Genomic DNA, 24567 nt, shown 5'->3' on the forward strand with positions numbered 1-24567 from the left:
ACATCCGTTCCAGCTGAGAGGGTCTTCTCTACAGCTGGCCTGATTGTGAATACCCTCCGCACCCGCCTCTCCCCTGAGTAGACATGCTCATATTCTTAAACAAGAATGAGTATTGAATACAGAGTTCCCGTTAGAATATTTTTTCGCCGGTCAACATGTCCGTTAAAGTTCAAATCTCCCGGACAAAATTTGAAAAGTGCCGGTCAAAGGTCTTCTTTGTTATTTATTGAGCTTTAAAACAAATTGATATGATTCGATATTAAACAAACTAATTATAGTAGATTAACTATTCAAAAGTGTACATTAACTTATAATAACACGGGAATAATAAACGGAGCGCTCTCTCCCTCTCCTGACAGCCCGCCAGTATCATGCAGCTCGCGGATCCAGTAATGAGTGACCCGACAGTAAAACTAAACATATCTATAAGTAGTTTAGGTAGTTTGAGAGGTAATTAAAATAGCTACGTGTGATATTCTAACCTGAAGTGTGTGTGTTGCTCATAGGTGTTGCTCGCTCACCGCTGCAGGTGATTATGCAGAGCTGTGTGTCGACTCGTCAACAGCAGCTGATCTCTCTCTCCCGTCAGATTAGACTTTACTTGCGTTTATGTCCATATCGATCAGATCCAGCTAGTTCTAGCTAATGATAGGAATACCTGCTTATTAAGACACCTAAATAATAAGCGTCGCTATGCAACCGGGTGAGGCCACAAAGTATAGCGCAGCATTATGCATTTGTTTACATGCCCACCGGAACCAGAACCCCGAGGCATTACCAACAGATCAACGCACAATCAACCCATACAGGACATCTCTTTCTCCACATTAAGTGTTAGACATTAGAATTGACTATTCTTGTCTGTCACATACTCTTTTGTCTCTCACATAAGTGGCACAACTGATGCGGTATTGCGCTAAGGGGAAATTATTTTGACCGAACACTTTGACCGAAGAGATTTAGATTTGCCGGTTTTCAGCATATTTTACCGGTCATAGTCCGGTAATTACCGGCTAACGGGAACTCTCATTGAATAGCTGCATTCTGTGCATAGGCCCTATTTTGACACCAGTATAGCGGTATGTTACTTAAATTGTGGAAAAAAACATTTGTATTTGTATAGTGCTGTATTCACAGAAGCAACTGCAATCGTAGGCGGGCGTGTAAGAGGAACGTCCAGCATTCCTCACTCAACTTGTTGACAATTATGAGTGCATCATCCGGCAACTGATAGTGCACTGCATTTTGCCATACTTCCCATTGGGTTGCACTCGAGCACTCAAAACAGCAAACGTAGGTGCAGAAGTATGCGATATGAGATACAGTTCAAATCTTCACAGTTTAGCAAGACATTGCATCATAAAGCCATATTTTGAGTCCCAACAGGAAGTAAAGCTTTTCAAGCATCACAACTGATGAGTTGGTTTGGATCTATTTTTGGTAAAAAAAAGGGGTCTTCAGTAGTCATAGATTAGTCATTAAGAACCAAAATACTTTTCCGCTTCTGAAAGCTGCATGTTCCTCCTTCCTAAAAATACACCCAGAACTAGTGAACACCTGCACGCTGACAGGCAGATGACACGGTTTGTGGCTGGCATCAGAAGAGAGACTCACCGCTGCTGCGACTCTTGCGGTTGGCCTTCCCTCCTGTCAGCAACATCTTCAAGCTGTTCCTAAACATGACTGCAGCAGATGCCCTGGACTACACTACAGAAAGATCTGTTGGGAAAAGAAAAGACAGTCAACATTAATATTTCATCGACTGTCTACTGTGAGCTAAAACTGATATTAGTTACAATAGAATTCCGACTTTATTAGAGATATTAGATACAAGAAAACTATGCACAATACAAGAAATAACCAATTTACTAACAACTTCTTCCTACCAACGAAAAAACATAATGTTTGGTTGATCATTTCATTGTCAATCTACTCTATATATAAAAGATTAAAGGACATCAAAACCTTGACTAAAATAAAAAGGTATTAATCAGTTCATTTTATTTCTTTGAATTCTGATATTTCAAGTTGTCAAAAAGAATCGATGCAGTGTATTGTTTTACAAGTATTAGCTTTAACAATGTATCTGGTAACATATTGCAACTTATAAAAGTGAGGAGAAAATATGCTTCTACTTAAGAAGGTCAAGGCCATAATATCCAATAAAAAAGAACAGAAGTTTGGCACAGATAACAAAAGCTATGTACTGTACAGTATCATCAAAGTACAGGCAGTGGAGGATGGGGTTCCAGTACAAAGAAGCCGTGACAATGCCGACAGATAAGAGCACCTTAAACCATAACATTGTCTTTATTTCCTGCCTGCAGCTTGTTCTATCCCGCTAATTCCCCCCCACCCCCCTCCCCCACGCAGGCAGGCACATATATCTCTGCTGTGAGTAGTAAAAAGCATGGCAGCAGATGTTCTCCATTAGATTGGAGTGACTCAGCAAAGCCCCACAGACAAGCTCCAGCTGAGAAGCTAGCTCTGGACCCAAACAATTAAAGAAAAAAAACCCTCAAAGACGAAGACATGGAAAAGCTCTCCAAAAGCCCTCCTCCCCCCTCACCCTCCCCCAAGCTTAACTAATGTTTTTCACAATCCCCTCATGACCTTGAGTGGGGGTCTAAAAGGCTTCCAGGATCATAACAACTACTCAAACTACAAGAGACACTGGGGAGATGGCAATGACCATGATGCAACACATGATATTATAGTTAGATGGGATGAAACTGAGACATTAAACTTTTATCTTTGGTTGTAATGATTCATTGGTGTCTTCTTAACAAGAAGTGTCCTGAGCATTTTAGGTAGAAATTAGCCCAAATAGACAAATGGTATCTCCACATTACACTAGTAGGGGTAGGCTAAGTAGACTTTAACTTGAGTCCCACATTTGGTAACTTAAGACAAAACTGGGCAAATGTAAAAGACTTAAAAAAGACAAACTGACTTGGAATTTAACGTCACTGTCGGGCGACTTCATTTGGCCTTGAAATGGCGCACATACATTATTTTCCCTTCATTTCTGAATCAACTACATTTAACACTATTGATTACCAGCAAGCAAACACTTACATTTCCCAAACATGCTTTGATTGAACTAATCGGACAGCCACCAATCAAGTTGCAGGAGAGAACCATGAAGAACCAACATTTAAGTATCTGAGCACCAGTTGTATAAAATCATACTGTAGATCATTTTGTTGTGTAAAAATTCAAAACTACAGAAAAAAAACTGGGACGTTTCTCCAAAGAAACGAAAAGCAGTATCTAAAACAGGCGGGTTGAACAGTGCAAAACTGGAAAGATTTGGGACTAGCAAATCAATGACTTGGTCCCACCGCTAGGCTTAAGACATGAAATGTAGGTTTCACTTATCCTAAACTGATAGAATAGATGAGGTCAAACCTTCCACTCCCCCAACACCTCCAGACCTCAACGACCTTTTTAACACGAGTGGGTGTCTGACGGTGCGTTTATAGAATGAAGTTGTCCAGACAGTAAATCTCAAAAAGATTGCCGATTTGGAGTTTAGTTCAAGAGTGAGGAAAAAAAAACAGCTGAAAGAGAAGTACATTTTGATATATCAAATGTGAAAATTGAGGGGGAGCTACTGTAGCCTCCAAAAAGAGAGCAGACCCAGCCTCAGATCACCTCATTTTGGGAGATGACTCCAGCTGTGTTTGTGATATTCTAACAATTTCCCAATCACTGATCATTTAGATGTTCCTCTTAATATGTTAGTATTCTTTTTTAGTGTAGCATGCACACTTTTCAGAGAATGTACTCATTGGTATAGCCATAAATGATTTCCTAATATTACTATTTTCTTTCCAATGTGACACCCTTTTAACAAAAAATGTATTTCTTTTTTTGGGTATGAGCGGCAATGTGCACCTACAGTAAAGACACATTTGACAGCAGTTACTCTCGCACTTCTTTCCCTAGTTAATAGGTGTGTCAGCAAATGTCCATAACAAAGCAATGTAATTTAAGGTTATGACATTTTCTTTTTTTCTTCTTTGGATGTATCCAGTTCACTTTGTATCACTAGGGCTTATTATTCCACAGCTTATAAAAAACATGTCTCAACTCCTCGAATACAATAAACAATAAATATGAATCTTTTTGACCTAGTTGACAAGCAGTGTACTGTAGTGTCACCCAGACATTGTGACAGGTTCCCCTAAATAAGAAATGAGCCCTGATGTGAACCAGTGGATCCACAAGGAAAGGCTGACATTTCTCTCTGTAACTATTGGCTCAGATCCTGATGCAGTTGTAGTAAAGAGCACTCTGAGAGTATTCCACAGGGCTGTCTATACATCTGATAACAGCAACTGATATGATTGTTTGAGTTAACTGATGCTTCAGGCAAATACACCCTCAAAACAAAATGAACAGCTCTAATTTAGGGGATGTAATTGTGAGTGCTACGTGTCACAAAGGAAAGAAAATGTAATAATGTCTACTCACTGAACAAAGCAGCATCAAGGCCGCTTCTCTCTCGTTAACCATGTGCTGATGGAATATCATGCAAATGCTCAAGGTTCATTTCCACCTGGATGCTAATGTTGGATTAACAACTCCATTATATGTTCAAAGTGAATGATTGAAATAAAATTACAAGAACATTGAAGAGAAACAAATATCGACACTTATAAATATACTGTGTCTGATTTTCTTAAACTCGTTTGTATGTGATGTTAAAGAAAGGGAATGTTAGAATGTTCTAACCGGCCAAAGCAAGAGCAGCAGTCAACAATGTTTTGCATTTATTTTTTCTGTGGCGTGAATATGTGTAAGCTTTCTTTTATACCGAGACTGAGGGACTCTCTTACTACCTGTAGACTGAGCTAGGTTTAGTCTTGTTTATATTCATTAAGAAATCCTTTGTCAATAAGCAAAAAGAGCCGTGGTGGACAGGGAAGAGTATGGCAAGACAGATCATTTCAGTTTTATTTGTAATTGATCTATTTGACTTAATTAGTTACACCTTGTCAAAATGATGTTGATTGTATTTGTTATCTGTAAAGCCAAGCAAGAGTATCAATTAATACATTTGACCCATCTATCTACTTGTATGCTGCTTGGCTTTCCTCTGATAGCAGGGCCCTAAAATCCCATGCTTGTTGACAGTGATCATATGATACTGGAATAAATAAATAACAGTAAGAATCACTGGCTTGATGTTTCTTAACTTGATATGGACATCATAGTAGAATAAGCGTGAAAATAACCTTTAATTCGCAATAGCTTATGAACTGATTGTGTTTTCCTTGTTATACAGTGATATGATGGGCTAATATGATATACAACCACGCAAGCCCTTCCCTCTGTCTGAAATCAAATCATTGGTATGAATCATGTGCCTTCCAATGACAAGATGTAGACAGCGGTGAGAGAGTGTAAGGTGACGACGGGTCAGATCTATTTGGCATGCTAATCTCCAGAGATACAGCCCCAGCGGCGCAGGGCCAGCTACGCGAGTATCCGTGCTACTCACCGCAACTTCACCTCAGCATAAAATATGAGCACGGAGCAGCTTATTATGTCTGGTCTGGTTAGCTCACAGGCCAGAAGGCATTCTGTGATTATAATACTAAATCATAATCTTAAAAACTCATGACTCAGTAGGTGCATATTGTAGCTGCATGTCAGCTCTCCGTCGAGCGGCTGAAAGGACTTAGGATGAAATACAGAGGACTTTACAGTCGAGACCGATAAATATGCTTCTATATGTATAGCATTGAGCTAACCAGGCGAGGCTGTAGCGGTTTAATAACTGCCAGAGCAGAAAATAGGGAGAGCTTTTTCAGTCGGTTTCTAGAGGAGGCAATCAATGTAGAGGACAGGATACTGAGTAGGCACAGACTCGCAGGTCGCCATAGAGAGACGGGCACTAAAATGTACTCGCGTATAAGCAGTGCTTCATCTGAGGGTGTAAGCATACACATCTCTCATTCCCACTCTCTCTGACCCTGTGTACCAACCTTTGTGAAGGGAAGCCAAGAAGCAGCATGCTCTCATGGATAATGTGCGTAAGCGGATGCAGCCCTTCTCAGGCTCTTCTACAGCTCGGGTATAATGCTCCTCCAGTGTGTTAAAAACCACTTAGAGGCATATTCAGTGGCCCTGCATGATGAGACACTTTCATCTGCTCTGGTCACCCGAAAGCACACTTGTTTGTTCTGATAAAAATGAAATAGCCACAGCTTGGTTAATTTCTAAGCATCACTGAGGCTGAATTAAAAGAAATACTCCACGCTCCAAACGACTATTTGTGTTTCAATTACTCACCCAGGGTTACCTTGAATCCTAGTTATTCTCGCATGCAATTTTCACTGAAAACATACTATTTAAAACTTGGAATTATATAGCTGTGCTAGCGTGAGACTGTTTGTACAGAAGTGTTTTGAACAGCAAGGCTTCACTGAAAATGAATCTTTTTGTGAAGTAGTATGCATACGACTGGATGAGTGAAATTGAAAATGAAATAAATTAAAATAAAGATTTATATGGTTTTCTGTTGTAGGAAGTTGGCTACCATTTATTTCAAATCATCAGGTTTTTCTTCTCTTTTGGTCTGTTTGTTTACAATAGAAGCATGCATACAAAATAAAGGTTACTCGGGTGAGTTATTCAAATACAAATGGTTATTTTGTGGGAAATGTATTACTTTAACACTTCAAAATATTCCTTTTTAGCCCTGACAGATACTGTACCTTTGTGAAAGGCAAAAAACTACATTAAATAACTAGCTTTATTAAATATGTAGGTTTAGCTTTAAGCCTTGCTTTAAGAATTGCTGCTTTGTCATCGCATTATATGGAGCATATTAGAGGATTAGCTTGTAAGTCTCCACATACTGAATCCCTCTTGTAGAATGAAGTTAACTTTTAATCACTAAGCCCTATCTTCATTTTAAAATATAAAATAAATCCATCTGGCGGCAGACACAGACGTGTCCCTCTGAGTCCGAGTCTGGTCTGAGGACCAACGTGACCCTCCATTAATCCCAAAGCTTATTTGCAATCAATAAAGTATCCTTTAATGGGGCCAGCGATGGCAAAGGCCAGGGTTGCAGGGCGTCCAATAGGATTTATCTCATGTTACCCCTGGCCTCTAAATGAAAACTCATCTGAGAGGAAGCCACACAGACACAATCAAAGAATTAGAGAGGACGCTTTCCCCTGGGAGTGCTATTACTGTGATTACCTTTAACAAGGAAGTTAGAGCAGACGGAGGGTTTTAATAGAGATGGAGGCACCAGGGACATTTTTCAGAGCCTGCCAATCAAATGTAATCTTTCAGACAGCATATTTCTGAATACGATTCATTTCATTTTGCTAAAATGTATAATAAGTAGGGTTGTCAAGTTAACGCGTTAATAACGCGTTAAAACAAAAAAAAAATTAACGGCACTAATTATTTTAACGCGATTAACGCATGTGTATTTTTTGTCCTCGGCCGCCCCGTAGTTTCAGAGCGCATCGAGTTTAAAATACCATCTACAAGCTGATGCTGACAGCCCCGCTCCTGCAGGAAGCCAGACAGTGGGACATTGTACGAAAAGTCAGCACACTCAGCACGGATAGTGCGCAACATGATTGCAGCGTCCAGGCAGCTCCCGTTCGAGCATATGCCTTGAGTTGCACATAGCTCCAACGATCCATCACACACACACACACACCATTTGTGTTGTATTATTGTATGAGAGAGGTTCCAGGTTGAATTGAGGTGAATATTTGTAATGTTCAGAGGTTGTTGTGTTTAATATTCATGAGAATATTTGTCATTGTTCAAATGATAAACATTAGCATAAAGCATATTTGTCCACTCATATGTTGATAAGAGTATTAAAAACTTGAAAAATATTCCTCTAAGGTACATTTAGAACAGATAAAAAATGTGCGATTAATCGCGATTAACTATGGACAATCATGCGATTAATCGCGATTAAATATTTTAATCGACTGACAGCCCTAATAATAAGTAAATAAACACTGACTCTAGTGAAGAGGGCTACTGTAAAAAACTGCAATCTACCTGTCATTGTATTGAATTGTATATCTATATTGGTAGTGTGAACCTAATCATTTGAATTGCTGGAGGGGTCCTATTAGTTAAAAAAAAAAATCCCAATTGTTTGATTTCTTTTTTAACCCTTTGAGAATCAAGGTATCATGGCGGCTGTGGCTCAGGAGGTTGATGGTCGTATACTTCTGACATGTTGACTGCAGGGGTCAGGGATCGTACCTCGGACCCCTGCAGTCAATATGTAAAATGTCCTTGGGCAAGATTCTGCACCCTAAATTAAATCGTCAGCTAAATGTAATGTATCACATTGCCGTGTTTGGTATTTGCATTATGTTAAAAATATAATAGAAATCTGTGTTAAAATGTGTGATTGAGGCTCACCCGTGAAAGAAATACAGCTCAATTTTCGCTGTTACGACATTGAAAATCCCCCAGCAGCCACTGCACAATGAAGCATCAACTGTTGTGAGAATGACAAATGGACCTAGCCCTGAGGGACACACATTTCTTAGAGCAATTATAGTTGAATCCGGCGGTCTGACTGGAAAACATGAATGTCAGACCCTAATCAAATAACAAGAGTGCCAGGGGAAGCTTGAAACTGCTGTATCATTGAAGCTGAGTCATCCCTGATCCATTGATTTTGTCCACTTGTTCAGATACACTGTTGTTTTCAGGGTTCAGGGAGGAAGAGTGAGGTGAGGAGATAGTGGCAATTGGACCTCATTAAAATAAAAACCAGCTGCAGAGGAAATATTCTCACTCAAAAACAGGACCCTCGCTTGAGGCTAGTTTTGTAGAAGCCTCCTCCGGCAGTAGACACCCTACAGCATCAGACAGGGATAAATCACACGCCCATCCACAGTTTGAGGATGGCCAGGGGAGCGGAGTTCCATAAATCACACTGATATCAATAAGGGGAAGTGTCAGGGCCGTGGCTCACAAGGTGAGAGCTGCATAGGGCGATGCAGAAACCACTTAAGGTAGCTGGTAACAAAGTTTCACTCCTGCCCCGTGATAGATTATTTATAAAACTAGATTAATGCCCCCGCACTCATTGCTTTGCAGGGGAAGGTGGTGATATCTGTATCACGACGCACTTTATATGGGTACGATCCGTCAAAGATGCGATAGGTTTGGATCCCAGGGTGGCCAAGATTGCTATCTTACAGCTCATCAGCCTTTTATTATAAATTCTACATGGAACACAAGGTATGTTCAAATCACCCTCTAAGAGTAGTGTCACATGCCAAAATATAAAAGCTTAATTTTTCCAGGAATGGGAACGGCTTCAACTATAATGTCTTATTCGGTATTAATTTGATTCTTTTGACATTTTGAGAGCTATGTGAAAAGCAACTTCCAACAATAGGACCCGATTTGAAAGCATTGTTTTATTTCATTAATATACCTACACAGGAGAACTTAAATTATTAGTAACTTTGTATAAAAGGAAATCGGGGCGCTAAAATACTGCGATACCCATGAGCCTAAGGGGCCTTTGCTTAAAACCATTTGTTTTTTTGCAAATGGGATTAAAACACAATGCCAGAGTTGCTGAGTACCTGTAAAATTGACTGAATTGTGTCCCTTTAAGCACAGCAATTTGATTGTTATTCACCAAAATGCAACCAAGTTCAATTTGATGTTGTGCAACTCGACAGCGTTGAATACTGCTCAGATTGTGTGTACCGAACCCAATTGAAAACCAGTAACTTATCTACTCTCAATGACATGAGCTGTAATTTAGTCACAATGGAAGAACACCATCTGCAACCATAGGGCTTAAGAGATCCATGCCCAAGAGCAAAGGTGACAGGTTTCCAAGAGTGCAATCAGATAGAACATTTCCATTTCTTGGCTGTAAGCTTGGCTAAGCAGTTTATGTGACTGTGCAAGTTACAGGGCCAACAATGTAAAGGTCTTAGCAGAAATGTCTTTCTTGCTGGCTCCTAAAGTCTACACTGCTTAGGCAAAGTTTGGCTTGAAGTGTTTGTTCTTCAAGTCACCGACACGGCCCACATACAGCCAAGTGAATTATAATGTGCTTTGGTTGTCATCTCCCTGTGGGGAAACAGAAGTCCTCCGAAACAGGCCAACTGGCACACATTTCCTTCCCCAAATATATGCCCAGTTTAAAGCTCTTTCTCTCACCCTCTCTTTTTCAGAACTACTCTAAAGAAGCGACTGAAATAGCGTGTCAACCTTTATCAGAGTCAAAGGGATCCAAACCAAGGAAGGCATAATTGTATTTATTTTCCCTCGTTTCTTTTAATGGGTTTCTTGCAGTACCAAATATTGAATTGAAATACTATGAGCCTTGTAGGCAGGTGAAAAAAAATAAGTAAATGAGGCGAGAAATAAATGCATTTTCTCAGAGCATGAATGACCACAGTTTTTGAAAGTTCAATTGCGTATCTTCTTGTTAATCTTTTCACTGGCAGACATTGCGGAATTCGGCATTTGTCAGTGGTTAATTAATCTTTCCCCTGCAGTCACCAAAGTGACAACAGCAGCAGCTCGGCTCTGATTTTAATATGTTGTGAATGTGCCACTTTGATGCTGCCTCGCTCTCGTTTGGTTGCTGCTGTGAACAATAACACAAAGGTTTTCGTATGAGCAGCAGTCAGTGTAAAACCTTTCCAAGCTTCGCCACAGAGCTGGTAGAAAGAGACGGAGATACTGGAGGAGGAAGTAGCTGCTCAGCATATTCCCAGCGTTCTTGAAAGATGACCATTTAAGCTAGGTGATGATGTGAAAGGTAAAACACTGTGTTTTATATTGCATAGGGATAGGGATGGTTTGATGACAGGTCGCACTGCTGCTTCTCTCCACTCCCCTTCTCCAATCTTTCCATGCAGAGACCTCACTGCTACACCTGCTGGTCATTTGGAAGTGCTGCTGCACCATCTGCACTGACAGTCTGAGCAGCGGTGCCAGGAGTTGTATTAATGGAATGATAAATAAAAGCCTAATCTAAATAATAGCCTTTCATCGTTGTGGCTGACATATGACACAGACATGCCCATCACCGAGGCTGTAGAATACACAGAACATTTTGTTTTGCATAAATCCTCTCAGAGGCTCCCATTGGTATGCCTCTCGCTCCCCGATCCCTATCATACATATAGAGCAGAGCTCCAGGAAGAAGAATGGTCCAATGTTTGACAGGCAGCTTAAAGGGGCAGATAGAGTCATGACATGAAGAGAGAAGGTCATTCTGCAGAAGGACACTAACGCAGGTAATAGACATTGGCAGAGGTGCATATTTGCATCGAGATGGAGGCATTCAAAAATGAGCCGGTGTCTCTTGCTGGGCAGGCGCTGAAATTAAATTATTGGAATGAAATAGGCTGAGGTCCTGTTTCATCTGCTGGTCTTATATTCACTTCAGTAGGATTGACTTTTCTAGTGTACTGTGACATTTGATGCAGTCTCATATTTGATGAGCTGTCATCTCACTCCATGAGACAACAAGGTTACGGGGTAAACAAATAATGATTTATATGAAGTTAAGTTTGAAATAGAGCTACAACGCATTTTTTTCAACCTAACATGGTTGTTGATCAAGGTGAATTTCCATGATCGGGATAATTGTGAATATCCTCACTTTTTTTCAAACAAAAAAGGATGGTCATAAAAAAAGGTTTCTGTAAATCCCCACCCCCTTCTTTCCCACGGAGCCATTGGAGGCAGATGGCCATCACCTCCTGCATGAGGTTTCTTCCTGTTTTTCCTGTCCACTGTCACACTGTTTGCTCATGGGGGAATGTTATTTCTGGTCTCTTTACATTTAAAAGTAAGGTCAGGATCTGTTCTTTCATTTATTAAAATATTATTATTTGGGACAGAGGGGTGCTGTAGGGGTTTTAACCCACCAGAGTAGAGACCCTGGATTATTTTGTTGTGTTTGCTGTACCCCTAGAATGTGTTGACTAGAAGACACGGATAATTCCATCATGGCTGGATTACAAACAGGGCAAAGCAGGCATATGCCCCCCGGCTCAGGAACTTAAAAGGGCCCCTTAAGCTCCGGTCATGCTGTGTCAAATGGTTAGGGCTAATTAAGCTGCACAACTAAAACACAATATCAATAGAACCTAAACTGGATCCTGTTAAATTACCTTATCATTTAGCTTAGCCTTAAAAAAAAAATCCAGGTTTAAGATCTTCATTACTTCTGTTTTGCTTGTTGCCTATTTCATTTAATCTCATTTGAATGAAGCATGCCTAACATTTTGTTGATTTGCGTCCAATAATCCTAAATGCATCCAGTGTGATTGAGAGTAGTCAAAGAAGAGTGGTGTGAATACTTTTTCTTCCTTCTGAATTAAACTGAGTTATAACTCCTCATAACATCCACACACATCTGGTCCTGGCTCAGCTGTCACATGGATCCAGTGTCAGCTGACACTGAAGCTGATCCAAACAGAATTGTAACCGCCAGTCATTCCCTCTGTGCCGTCAGTTCTGCCTGCCTAACATAACTTAGCCCTCAGATGATCCCTAAATTGGGTTGATTTGGCCACTTCAAGTGAATCGCTAAATAACCAACTAGCACATGCTCCCACTCATTCTTATTTCACACACATATGTGCGTACCAGTTCAGTTCCTTAAACTACTACTACCACCACCACCACCACCACAGAACACTTAGCCGGAGGCCTGTTGAAGTCTTGTAGTAACTTTGTATGTCTGAGAAGCAGAGCCAGATTGACTGTTGGACTTCCTGCCTGGGGCTGTTGTGTATCAAGTGCAGCTGAGTGGTGGATAGGCTTAGCATGGCTTTTAAGTGGTGTTAGGCCGAGGGGATGCTACTGGTTTGGTTTCCTTCGTGACTGGGCAAGAGTTACAAAAGCCCTCATTTGAAAATAAATTCAACCTGTGTGGGACCATTTCCAAACATCTGTAAAGATAATTGCAGCTAAAGTTAGTTGTATTCAAAGCTTCATACATAGATGCAAAGCTTAAAACATAGAAAAGTGCTATATAAATGATGTTGCGCTGCACTGATGCAACTCGTCTGCAGTAGGTTTCAACTATAAATGCACATAGGGTAACAGTGAAAACCCTTTTGAAAAAATGGTTTGTCATGACAAAAAGACAAGCAAAGATTGTATGTCCTGTCTCATTCACATCTTGCCTCTTTCTCTTGGTATTACACTTTCCATTCACTACTGTGTTAGACCACCAGTACAAAAATACTCTACTGTGACTGCCATTTAAGTAAAGGTGAAGAAACATTACACTGAGGGTCCAATGTCTTTTCAAGAGATTATGTTTTGATGCTTTCTATTTATGACATTTACAGATAGGGCCGGTGACGTCAAGAAACAACCCACAAGGACTCCATGAACACAGCATATCCCAAAGGTAGAGTCATCAGACATTCAGAGGGTGCGTATGGTTTCAAAACCGCAGGACAAGAACAGAACCGATCAATAAGGTAATGCCATCCATCCACACAGGCTGAGTTAAAGATAGATGGAGGCTAAGGTATGTCAAAAGGTTACCTATAATGACAGTTGGCGCGGAGCAAATGAGTTTCTGCCCTCAATGTGGATTCATAAATAAGACAGAAAAAAAAGGTCCATTTGTCAAAGTGATTGTTGGCAACTTCCTCGGTTCTGTTCATGTCTGGGGAAATAAGTGTGTGAATAGAATGCGTAAGGATTTAAGCATGGTTTCAAATAGGCAGAGGCACACAGACTGAAAATGGAGATGATTCTGTTTCCTTATACATTATGCATTGCTTCAGTCCTGTATTACCATGTGTACCTTCATCGTGTTGAAATTCACTCTGTGAAGAACTTCATTGTCCACTGTGAATTAGCAGCACCTCTTATCTCCCTCATCTCATCCTCACGTTGTGTCTGTGATGTGTATGCCTTTCGACAGTCAATGAATAAATATGACGGTAAAATAGACAACGCTGACAGCTTCCAGGAATGTGCTGTTCTCCAGGTTTTTTTTCGAATCAGTCTTACTTGCGTAAAGCAAAAAAGTATTTTGGTCTACAACCAACTTAAGATTTGTTGCTAAAAATAGGTTGTTTCATTCTTGTTTTGTGACAAGTACATTTGCAGCTTAAGAAACTCTTCTTCCTCTCCGCCAGATTCCAGACTCAATATTAATTTCAGAGCTGGCGATACAATACTGCAAAGAAAAGAGCACATTAGTGTGCCTCACAAGGTCAATGATACCTTCAGGGTTGCTATTTGTGACTCTGAATCTGAGAAGACGGTACAAAGGATAGAAGGGAGCGTGGGCAGGCGAAGGAGAGAAAACGTCTTAAATTACTTGCTCTTCCAGTTCAGCCCACCACCATATTGCTGTCAGGCTGGACTGACGTTTGATTGAAAGCACAGACTGGAGCACGGAAAACGGAAACCCAATTAGCACGTTAGCTGGTTGCTGACCTCTGATGGTGATTTGATGACCACCAATAAATGTCTGTTTGATTCCATCCATCTCACCAGGTGTCCATCATGTGGCTCGAGGCAGAGAGGGATAGAGCTTCACTTTACAGGGTATATGCAGGAATCCTGAAGTCTTTTAATACCTTTTTTAAGACCCTTTCCATACATTTTAAGACCTCATCGCCACTTCAAGTTTTAACCGGATACATTGGCGACACACTTTACCTCACATTGTCCTTCCTCCTTATCTTCCAACCATTTGGACGCAAACTTGCATTTCCCCATAACGATGTTGTTTAACAACCGGCGTAAACGGACCTTCGCGCGCTATCAAGCAGTGCGCGTGCGATGTCCTGTTCAGATGACGTCAAACCCAACGGGATGCCATAAATAAACTACAAAGAATCACACTACACACCTACGCAATGATTACATTCAGGCAAACTTTAGAATACAACCTCTTTGGACTATTTATATACTTATTGAAAACAAGCTACAACATAATACCTTGGAAAATGCCTTTTAATACTTTTTAATAGCCTTCATTTTCGCTGCATTGATTGATCAACTTTTAATACTTTTTAAGACCCTGCACTTACATGGTACCACAAGCTGGGCTTTTAAGACATTTGGAAAAGAGAGAGCATGAAGATCATTTTCCCAACAGATATTGGCAATCATCCATGCTTTTTTCGCTTTAGCAGCAATGCTTTTTAATTGAAAGATACCTATCAATTAATTTCATTAAATGACTTCATGTCACATTGCAATTATTTCTCTTGTGTTATGAGTAATCCACAGTGTTGTGCTGATGAGGCTCTGTTGAGAATATTAATGATTCACACAAGGTTCATTCTGCATGGTCCTCATTCATGTCTTTTAAACAAGGCGGTGTATTCCTCACAGGAATATTAAATCTTCTCCTGTGTGATGATAGCTGCAGAACAGCATTCACAATGCATTTTCAAAAAGGACGTGTCTGTATGGATGTGAATCCTTGCACATCTTAACCTGCCAATCAGATAAAAGATGATTAAGTGGTAAACAGGTTAGTTCTCTGCTGTGTTTGGTAAAGGAACCTGCCAGCGAAGGGTGCTGAGATATTATGTAGATAGAAACATACGGGGTCAACTCCAGTCCTTCCCCTTTTGCTGAAGGTCACAAGCCGACAGATGAGTCTGCCTTCCGTCAGGCCTTATGCCATCCACATTAGCAGGCTGAGCCAGGCACTGCCAGCGTCAGCAAAAGAAAAAGGCTAGGTGCTATTGCCCTCCTAAGATAGAATGTGTCAGCCTTACACACACTATCTACACTGAGTGTAAATAGTGCAAAAATAGTGAGGCCGTTGGGAGGGATTGTGAAGATTGGACGGAATTACAAAAGAGAAAAATCCAAACCTACTGATACACAAGCATGCATATTTAATTAAAGGGATCAATGTTCGAAGAGGGATTGCATGAGGTACTTATCCACAGTCAGTATATTACCTACCGTAAATTGCAGTCGGCATGCCCCTCGTTTGCAGAAACACACAGTAGTAGTACAGAAGCTAAGCAATGCACTGCTATTGAGGGGGCTTTAGCTTCATTTATTTTAGCCTAACCTTGAATACATTTAATATCCCAACTGCAAACAGACATTTAAAAACATAGACAGTGGTCATTTGTCACAGTTCCCTTTTTATAGATGGCAAATACATTCTGTGAAACTGGTCTATCAAAGATCCCATTACAAGGTTACTTTGTACAGTAATCCTACCCAAACCAAGTGAATCTTTAAGAAACTGAAGTGACGTTGTCGGCTCCTGGTTTGGTTTCATTACTGAACTTTATAGAGGCATGCTGCCCAAGAGAAAACGCCTTCATAATGGACCCCTGCCAGGAACTTAGTTCACAAAGTAATTGGCAGTGGCCACCACATGTATGTCAGCAGTGATGGGTGGTTTTAGAAGTCATGTGTGTCACCGAGGTGGTAAACTTTGGCAGAGTGAATATCCCAGAGGCCTGAACTCAAATTAATCTTAGCCCACTAAAACAAATCATCGATTAATCACTATTATCATGTGACCATCCATATCGTTTTTGTATGCATTTATTCCTTGTTTTTGGTATTATTTCTTAACTGAATCATGCCAACTTCTCCCTTGAACAGTGAGGATTAGGGATGCTCCAATCGCCAATTTTGGGGCCGATCACCGGAATCAGTATCGGCCGATACCGATCGCCGATTCGATCGAGTGGGCGGGGCCTATGGGGATCTTCCATTAAGTAATGTTTACAACTCTAAAGCTTCCACAAACAGCAACCAACATAATTATTACATTCAAATGAAGTACATTATTCAAGTTTACATTAACTTTGGATAATAACACGGGAGAAATGAGCGGAAGCGCTCTCTTTTCCTCTCCCCCTCTCCTGACAGCCGGTCCCTATCCGTCTCATGCAGCTCACTGATCCAGTAATGAGTGACCCAACAGTGAAAAATAAATATATTTATAACTAGTTTAGCTTGTTCCAGAGGTAGATAAAATAGCTAAGTGTGTTAGGTCTAACTCTTAGTGTGTGTGTTGCTCTGCTCACCGGTCCGTCACAGTGGGTGGAGCTGCAGGATTTCTGCTTCACACACGTTGCATACTGCTATTTTATTGTCCTTTTCGGACACCTTAAAATACTGCCAGACTGGTGAAGCCATTTTGGCGAGCTTGTTTTGCCGCGCACTGAGAAATGTGTCATGTATTTTACGCCATCATTTTACGTCATGCGATCGGCTCTCGCGATCGACATTTTTAGAGAGCACCGATCGATCGGTAGAGAGTGAGTATCGGCCGATACCGATCGGCGGCCGATCGATCGGCGGCCGATCGATCGGAGCATCCCTAGTGAGGATTGAACTGTAATGAACACTATTTAAATCACTATCTACAATCTATGAACTGGACTAGAGTAAAAATGGTTTGTCAAAGGAATGATAAGTCAATTGCCAGAAAATAAAGTACGCTATTATGTCAGTGAACAATATCACATCATTCACACCTACGCTGTCATTGGAGGCAGTCGCAATTTCTACCGGCTCGCACTTACCTGTTAGCATCTGGCATCTGTTAGCATCTGTTAGCATCTAGCAGCATCTAGCTCTCCTGCTTACAAACTTTTAGCTATCCCTGCTTATACAAGTAGTAGTTTTAGTTGTCTGCGAACTGTGGAGGCCTACTCCCACCTGTCGAGTGCGGCTGTACTGAGGTGTTTTTCCTCCGGAGACGTCGCGAAGAGACGGAGCGGCTCCACCTGTTGCTGCATGCGATCTGCGATTTACGGAGGCCTGCTCGTCGCGAAGAGACGGAGCGGCTCCACCTGTTTGCTGCCTGCGATCTGCGATCTACGGAGGCCTGCTCCCACCTGTAGAATACGGCTGTACTGGAGAGGTTTTTACCCCGGAGTCGTCGCGGAGAGACGGAGTGGATCCACGCTTCGGGCTTGGCCTGCTTCCACCGGGCGTGTGCTGCTGTGCGGAGGAGGATTTTACCACCGCTGGGGCCTGCTTTCCACTTGTCCTGGTTCTGCTGTTGCAGAGGCCTGCTTTCACCCCGGGGATACCACGGAGGGACCGGAGCGCTTCCACGCTGCTGTTTTCGCCTGTCCTTTGCTGCTGTGCTGATTTTTCTCCAGGAACATCGCGGATACTGTGTGCTGGTCTGGGAAAATGGCCCATATCGGGATTCTGCTGTGCCTGTTAACTATTTTGGACTATGAGAAGATCTCTAGTCATTCTGAGAAGACTACTGGATTCAGGTCTGTTCTGCCACCCGCAGTGGGCATCCCCTGCAAAGGTTCGGATGTGTTGCTCAAACAATTACCGGTTGCCTTGTCACAGTCAATCTGCTCGACAAAATATGTTTGTCTTTTTTATTTTCCTGCGATGATGGTTCTTCAGGACTGCTTCTTAAGCTCTAATCACACTCTCGCAGACTTTTCCGGTGTTTCTAAATTAGATGACAATGTATTTGTGTCGTTTAAGAGGAAAAGATGCCTGGTTTTTTTGTTGTTATTACTGTCAGGAAATGTACAACCTAACCCTGGTCCGCCCAGTAGTAGTAGTCAGATCGCTACTCCTGCTGATTTTAAAGCTAGGTCTGGGTTGGGTTTCATCCACTTGAATGTGCGCAGTTTGTTAGGTAAACTAGATTTTGTCCGTATCTGGGCAAAATCGACTGACGCTGACGTCATTGTCTTATCAGAAACATGGCTAAACAAATCTATTTTGGCCTCTGACATTGCCTTAAATGGTTTTAATGTGTATCGTACCGACCGGCCTAATAAAGGTGGTGGCGTTGCCATTTATGTTAAGAATAAGTTCAGTGTAACCACATTAGTTCTCAAATCGATCAGTAAGCAATTTGAATTTTTAGCCATAAATATAGAAGTGGCAAAGGGTCAACAGGTCATGGTAGTGAGTTGTTACAGACCCCCCTCAGCTGTCAAAGACTCCTTGTCTTCACTAGCTAATCTTTTATCACAACTAGATTACAAGGAAATAGTGCTACTTGGAGATTTTAACTGGGACTGGTTAACTGCAGTGTCAGAGGATTTTAAAAACCTTTGTATCTCTTTGAATGTTACTCAGATTGTTGACAGTCCTACTCGCCCAAATATTAAGTCCCCTAATAAATCCTCCCTAATTGATCTCATTTTAACTAATGTTCCCCATAAATATTCATCTGTGGGAGTATTTGCAAATGATCTGAGCGATCACTGTGTTGTAGCCACAATTAGGGACACTAAGGTCCAAAAGATTAAACCTCGCATTATCATTAAGAGAGACAAAAAACATTTTGTTGAGCAGGGTTTTGTGCATGATCTGTTTGATTTTGATTGGGGTAAAATCGATCTGTGTGCTGATGTGGAAACCGCATAGTCTTATTTTTATCTTGGTTTTATGGAGATCATTGATAGACATGCACCCCTGCGTAAATTTAGAGTAAAGGGACGAGACAATCCTTGGTTTTCTGCTGAGCTGTCTAGTCTCCTTCATGAGAGAAACAAGGCCTGGGCAAAGGCTAGGCAATCAGGCTCAGAGGTAGAGTGGCTGCGTTTTAGGCAGCTAAGGAATAGCTTCACTTCAAATGTCAAAAGTGCAAAGTCGAAGTACTATTTGTCAGTTACCACAGAAAACCTAAATAATCCTAGGAAATTTTGGAAAGCAATAAAAATCGATATCCACCGGTGAGATCCGTAATGAGCTACCTCCGTGCCTTACCACAGCATCTGGCTCTATATCGGACAGGGCCACTATGTTAAATTGCTTTAATGAGCATTTTATGTCCTGTGGTTCTCTATTTGATTCTGTGACTAACTCTGCTTCTGTAAACACCCCAATCTGTGACTCTGAACAATGTGGTCTGGAAAACCCTTTCAGTTTTACTCCTTTTACTGTCAATGTTGTTCATGAAGCCTTATCTAAGCTAGATCCTAAGAAACCGGCTGGCCCGGACAACGTAGAACCTTTCTTTTTAAAGATAGCTGCAGATTGTATTGCTCTTCCTCTTACTACTCTTTTTAACCTCTCCCTCAGCACAAATGCAATTCCAAAAGTATGGAAGTCAGCTTATGTCTTGCCTTTACTAAAAGGAGGGGAGGCAACTATTTTAAATAACTATAGGCCAATCTCTAAATTATCAGTTCTGGCTAAGGTTCTTGAACGCTTAGTGAGTGAACAGGTAAAGGAGTTTTTATGTAAAAATGATATCCTGTCTAAACATCAGTCAGGCTTCAGAAAACAACATAGCACCATCACTGCCACAATGAAAGTGGTGAATGACATTACGAGTATTTTAGACAATAAGCAGAGTTGTGCAGCTCTATTTATTGACCTTTCCAAAGCGTTTGATACCGTCGATCATCGCATCTTAAAGCAGAGGCTACTCAGTATCTGCATATCCAGCCATGCAGTGGGTTGGTTTGTGAACTACCTCTCTGAAAGGTCCCAATGTGTTCACTTTGATGGGCTGTCTTCTGAGTGGTTAAACATTGCTAATGGTGTTCGTCAAGGTTCTGTTTTAGGTCCACTTTTATTCTCTATATATATCAACAGTTTAGGTGAAAATGTGGATGAAGCTACTTTACATTTTTATGCTGATGATACCGTGATGTATTGTGCAGGTCCCTCCATTAAGGAGGCTGGTGTTAAATTACAGGCTGTTTTTAACATTATTCAGACTCCGCTTGCTGAACTTAAGCTTATTTCAAATTAGGGGTGCAACAACTAATCGACTTAATCGATTAAAATCGATTACCAAATTAGTTGCCAACTAATTCAGTCGTCGATTCGTTGGTGACGTCATCACATGTGTTTTACGCGCCGTTAAGCTCCAACGTTATCGGTCTTTTTATCGGTACTGGAGACATTTAAAAAATATAGGTCATGTATTATTGCTACAAAAACATTATATCGCAGTCTTAGTGTCGCCGACTCGTTTCTAATATGCAAAAAGACAAACAAATGCTTCTATGATGTATTTTCGATCAGACGAGATCTCTCCCCCGTCTGTGTGCGAGGGGGCGATGCCGTTTACACACACGCAGCTGCTACATGCAGCAACACACACACGGAGGAGATCGCGGAGAGAACGCGCTCCGAGGTGGCTAAACTTTACCCGTCTCGATGCTCGTTGCCTAAAGCCCAATCAGAGTTTAGCATGTGAGGGCGGTAACACGAGCAGTTTGTCTAAACATTTATCAAAAGTGCTCCACATCCAGACGGAGGAATGCACCGGCTTCCACTGTCTTTCTAGCAGCTCTGTAGCTCCATCCACGAGGAACGTTTCCACGTCAGGTGTTCTGTATGCTAGCAGCACCACACGGAGTTAACACCATGATACAAACACGGGTTAATGATTAGAGGAAACGGAGTTACTCTTTATTTAGTTAAAGTTTCAGCTATTCTGTTCAGTTCTGTCATCACATTATTTAATACGATTTGTTAAAACATTGTTGTTTCTTTTGATGTGAAATATTATTTATTTAATTTAAATAAAAAGCAATGTTAGTTTTGTTCAAAATGTGTTAAGTTAATTTAATAATATATGTATTTTTGAATCAAGTATTCATCTTTATTCATTATTATGCGAGCATAATCTTTTAATGTTTATTTTATTAGCTTTTCTTTTTAATGACTGATTTTAAATGCCATTTTCTTAATGTCTTTTTTTTTGTAAAGCACCTTGAATTGCCTGGTGCTGAAAGGTGCTATATAAATAAACTTGCCTTGCCTTTATTGTCTTGTTAGTTTCCACATGCCTAAAACAACCTCAAGCTAAATCTACAAGTTGATGGCTAAATAAGAGCTTTTGAGAAATTGTGCAAGGCAGACAGTAATAGTCCGAATAGTCGATTAATCGTTTCATTAATCGAAAGATTAATCGATTATCAAATTAGTCGTTTGTTACAGCCCTATTTTAAATGTTGATAAAACCAAGGTAATGCTATTTTCAAAAGCTAAAAAAACACCAGAGCCTGTTTTGGATATTGTTACTATGCAAGGACAAGTACTTGAAGTGGTTAGCAGTTATAAATACCTAGGTATCTGGCTTGATGATTGTCTTACTTTTAAACTTCATGTCAATAACCTGCTTAAAAAGCTGAGGGTTAGACTAGGTTTCTTTTTCAGAAACAAGTCCTGTTTCTCTTTTGAAGCCAGGAAAAGGCTAGTCACTGTGACCTTTTTACCTGTGCTGGACTATGGTGATTTGATCTATATGAATGCACCTGCCCATTGCCTGGAAAAGTTAGATGCCGCCTATCACAGTGCCCTGAGATTTGTTACTAACTGTAAAGCACTTACTCATCACTGTACCCTGTATGCCAAGGCAGGTCTGCCTTCACTAACTGTACGGAGGCTCAGTCATTTGTACATGTTCATTTACAAAGCCATGTTGGGTAAACTACTTTTTTATATCTGCTCTCTGATCTCTCGACGAATTGAAAGTACATATTGCCTGAGATCTCATGATGTTGTTTTATTAAATGTGCCAAGTGCTAGGACTGTCTTAGGGAAGAAAGCTTTTAGTTGTGCAGCTCCACTAAATTGGAACAGTCTGCAAACATGTTTAAAACTGAGCACTTTGGTTCCCCTGCATCATTTTAAAACTCGGCTGGCTGACATGCTGTTTGATACTCATGGTACCTGTCTCTGTAAATAGAGTTTGTAAACTGTATCCTGTACATTATGTTGTATGTCATCCTTATTGTTGTTCTGTTGTTTTTATGTTACATGTGTAACTAATGTCCTGCAGGTCACCCTTGAAAAAGAGATCTTTTGATCTCAAGGGGCTTTCACCTGGTTAAATAAAGGCTACAAACAAACAAAGGTTTTAAGGTAGCTAAGGAAGAAAACATGCTGCTTCGTCCACAGCTAATGGGGATTGTAATAAATGAAATACCAAAGACAAATTGCCATAGATTATAGCTGTTTGTTGGAGAAAACCAGCTAATTGAATATTTCATTATTTGGGAAATTGGAACTGTATTTATTTTACTTTTAACAAACAAAACCTTTTAATCAATTAATCATTAAAGAAAACTAATTGGCAGATGAATTGAATGTGAAAATAAAGCTGTAAACCAGGGACCACCCACAAACTCACTGTGGCTTCACAAAGGTAATTATCTCTTCTATAAAAAACAGGCTTGCAGGCAACTCTTTTTGTTTTTTTAATGTATTAGATTCTGGGGGAGGGGGAGGCAGCTGTTAGCCGGGCCCAGCTGTCAATGACGGCTGGCAGAGATGAGAGAGGAGGAGTTGATTTTGAACAAACCTGTGCATACATGGTCCCCTGACGGACGTCACTTTAAAGAATTCCCACAAAAGCCCAGATGATAGCTAGATATCTCTGTTTACCTCTGCGGCTGCGGCATACATACAATCATGCACACATTCATTATGCTAAATACTGTGATGGAGATGAAGAGACCATGATTGAATTGACAGAATGAGGCTCAACATTAATTGTCTTCATAGTTTACAATTTAGTGTAGAGGGTTATGAAGAGGTTTTTACCAAACACAATACAACAAATTGGGGTGGGGCTAGATGAGGGACTGAATATATAATGATGTACAGTGGGGCAAAAAAGTATTTAGTCAGCCACCAATTGTGCAAGTTCTCCCACTTAAAAAGATGAGAGGCCTGTAATTTTCATCCTAGGTATACCTCAACTATGAGAGACAAAATGAGAAAAGAAAAAAATCCAGAAAATCACATTGTCTGATTTTTAAAGAATTTATTTGCAAATTATGGTGGAAAATAAGTATTTGGTCAATAACAAAAGTTCATCTCAATACTTTGTTATATACCCTTTGTTGGCAATGACAGAGGTCAAACGTTTTCTGTAAGTCTTCACAAGGTTTTCACACACTGTTGCTGGTATTTTGGCCCATTCCTCCATGCAGATCTCCTCTAGAGCAGTGATGTTTTGGGGCTGTCGCTGGGCAACACAGACTTTCAACTCCCTCCAAAGATTTTCTATGGGGTTGAGATCTGGAGACTGGCTAGGCCACTCCAGGACCTTGAAATGCTTCTTACGAAGCCACTCCTTCGTTGCCCGGGTGGTGTGTTTGGGATCATTGTCATGCTGAAAGACCCATCCACGTTTCATCTTCAATGCCCTTGCTGATGGAAGGAGGTTGTCACTCAAAATCTCACGATACATGGCCCCATTCATTCTTTCCTTTACACGGATCAGTCGTCCTGGTCCCTTTGCAGAAAAACAGCCCTAAAGCATGATGTTTCCACCCCCATGTTTCACAGTAGGTATGGTGTTCTTTGGATGCAACTCAGCATTCTTTCTCCTCCAAACACGTCTAGTTGAGTTTTTACAAAAAAGTTCTATTTTGGTTTCATCTGACCATATGACATTCTCCCAATCCTCTTCTGGATCATCTAAATGCTCTCTAGCAAACTTCAGACGGGCCTGGACATGTACTGGCTTAAGCAGGGGGACACGTCTGGCACTGCAGGATTTGAGTCCCTGGCGGCGTAGTGTGTTACTGATGGTAGCCTTTGATACTTTGGTCCCAGCTCTCTGCAGGTCATTGACTAGGTCCCCCCGTG

The 24567-nt window shown here is 40.9% G+C and overlaps 1 protein-coding gene across 11 annotated transcripts in view; it reads right to left on the reverse strand.

Annotated features, from left to right (window-relative positions):
* Nucleotides 1-24567, reverse strand: part of tanc2b (tetratricopeptide repeat, ankyrin repeat and coiled-coil containing 2b) — a 170137-nt gene that overhangs the window by 118708 nt on the left and 26862 nt on the right. For 9 of the 11 annotated variants that reach the window (XM_034218062.1, XM_034218070.1, XM_034218077.1 and 6 more), the window contains one exon: nucleotides 1615-1719. In XM_034218062.1, coding sequence (XP_034073953.1) covers nucleotides 1615-1681 — 67 coding nt within the window. In that variant the 5' untranslated portion in view covers nucleotides 1682-1719. Of the gene's footprint in view, nucleotides 1-1614; nucleotides 1720-24567 lie in introns of those variants that run through there. The other 2 variants (XM_034218066.1, XM_034218063.1) reach the window with 1 other exon arrangement.

The sequence above is a fragment of the Gymnodraco acuticeps genome, unplaced genomic scaffold, assembly GCF_902827175.1.
Source record: "Gymnodraco acuticeps unplaced genomic scaffold, fGymAcu1.1, whole genome shotgun sequence".
Lineage (NCBI taxonomy): Eukaryota > Metazoa > Chordata > Actinopteri > Perciformes > Bathydraconidae > Gymnodraco > Gymnodraco acuticeps.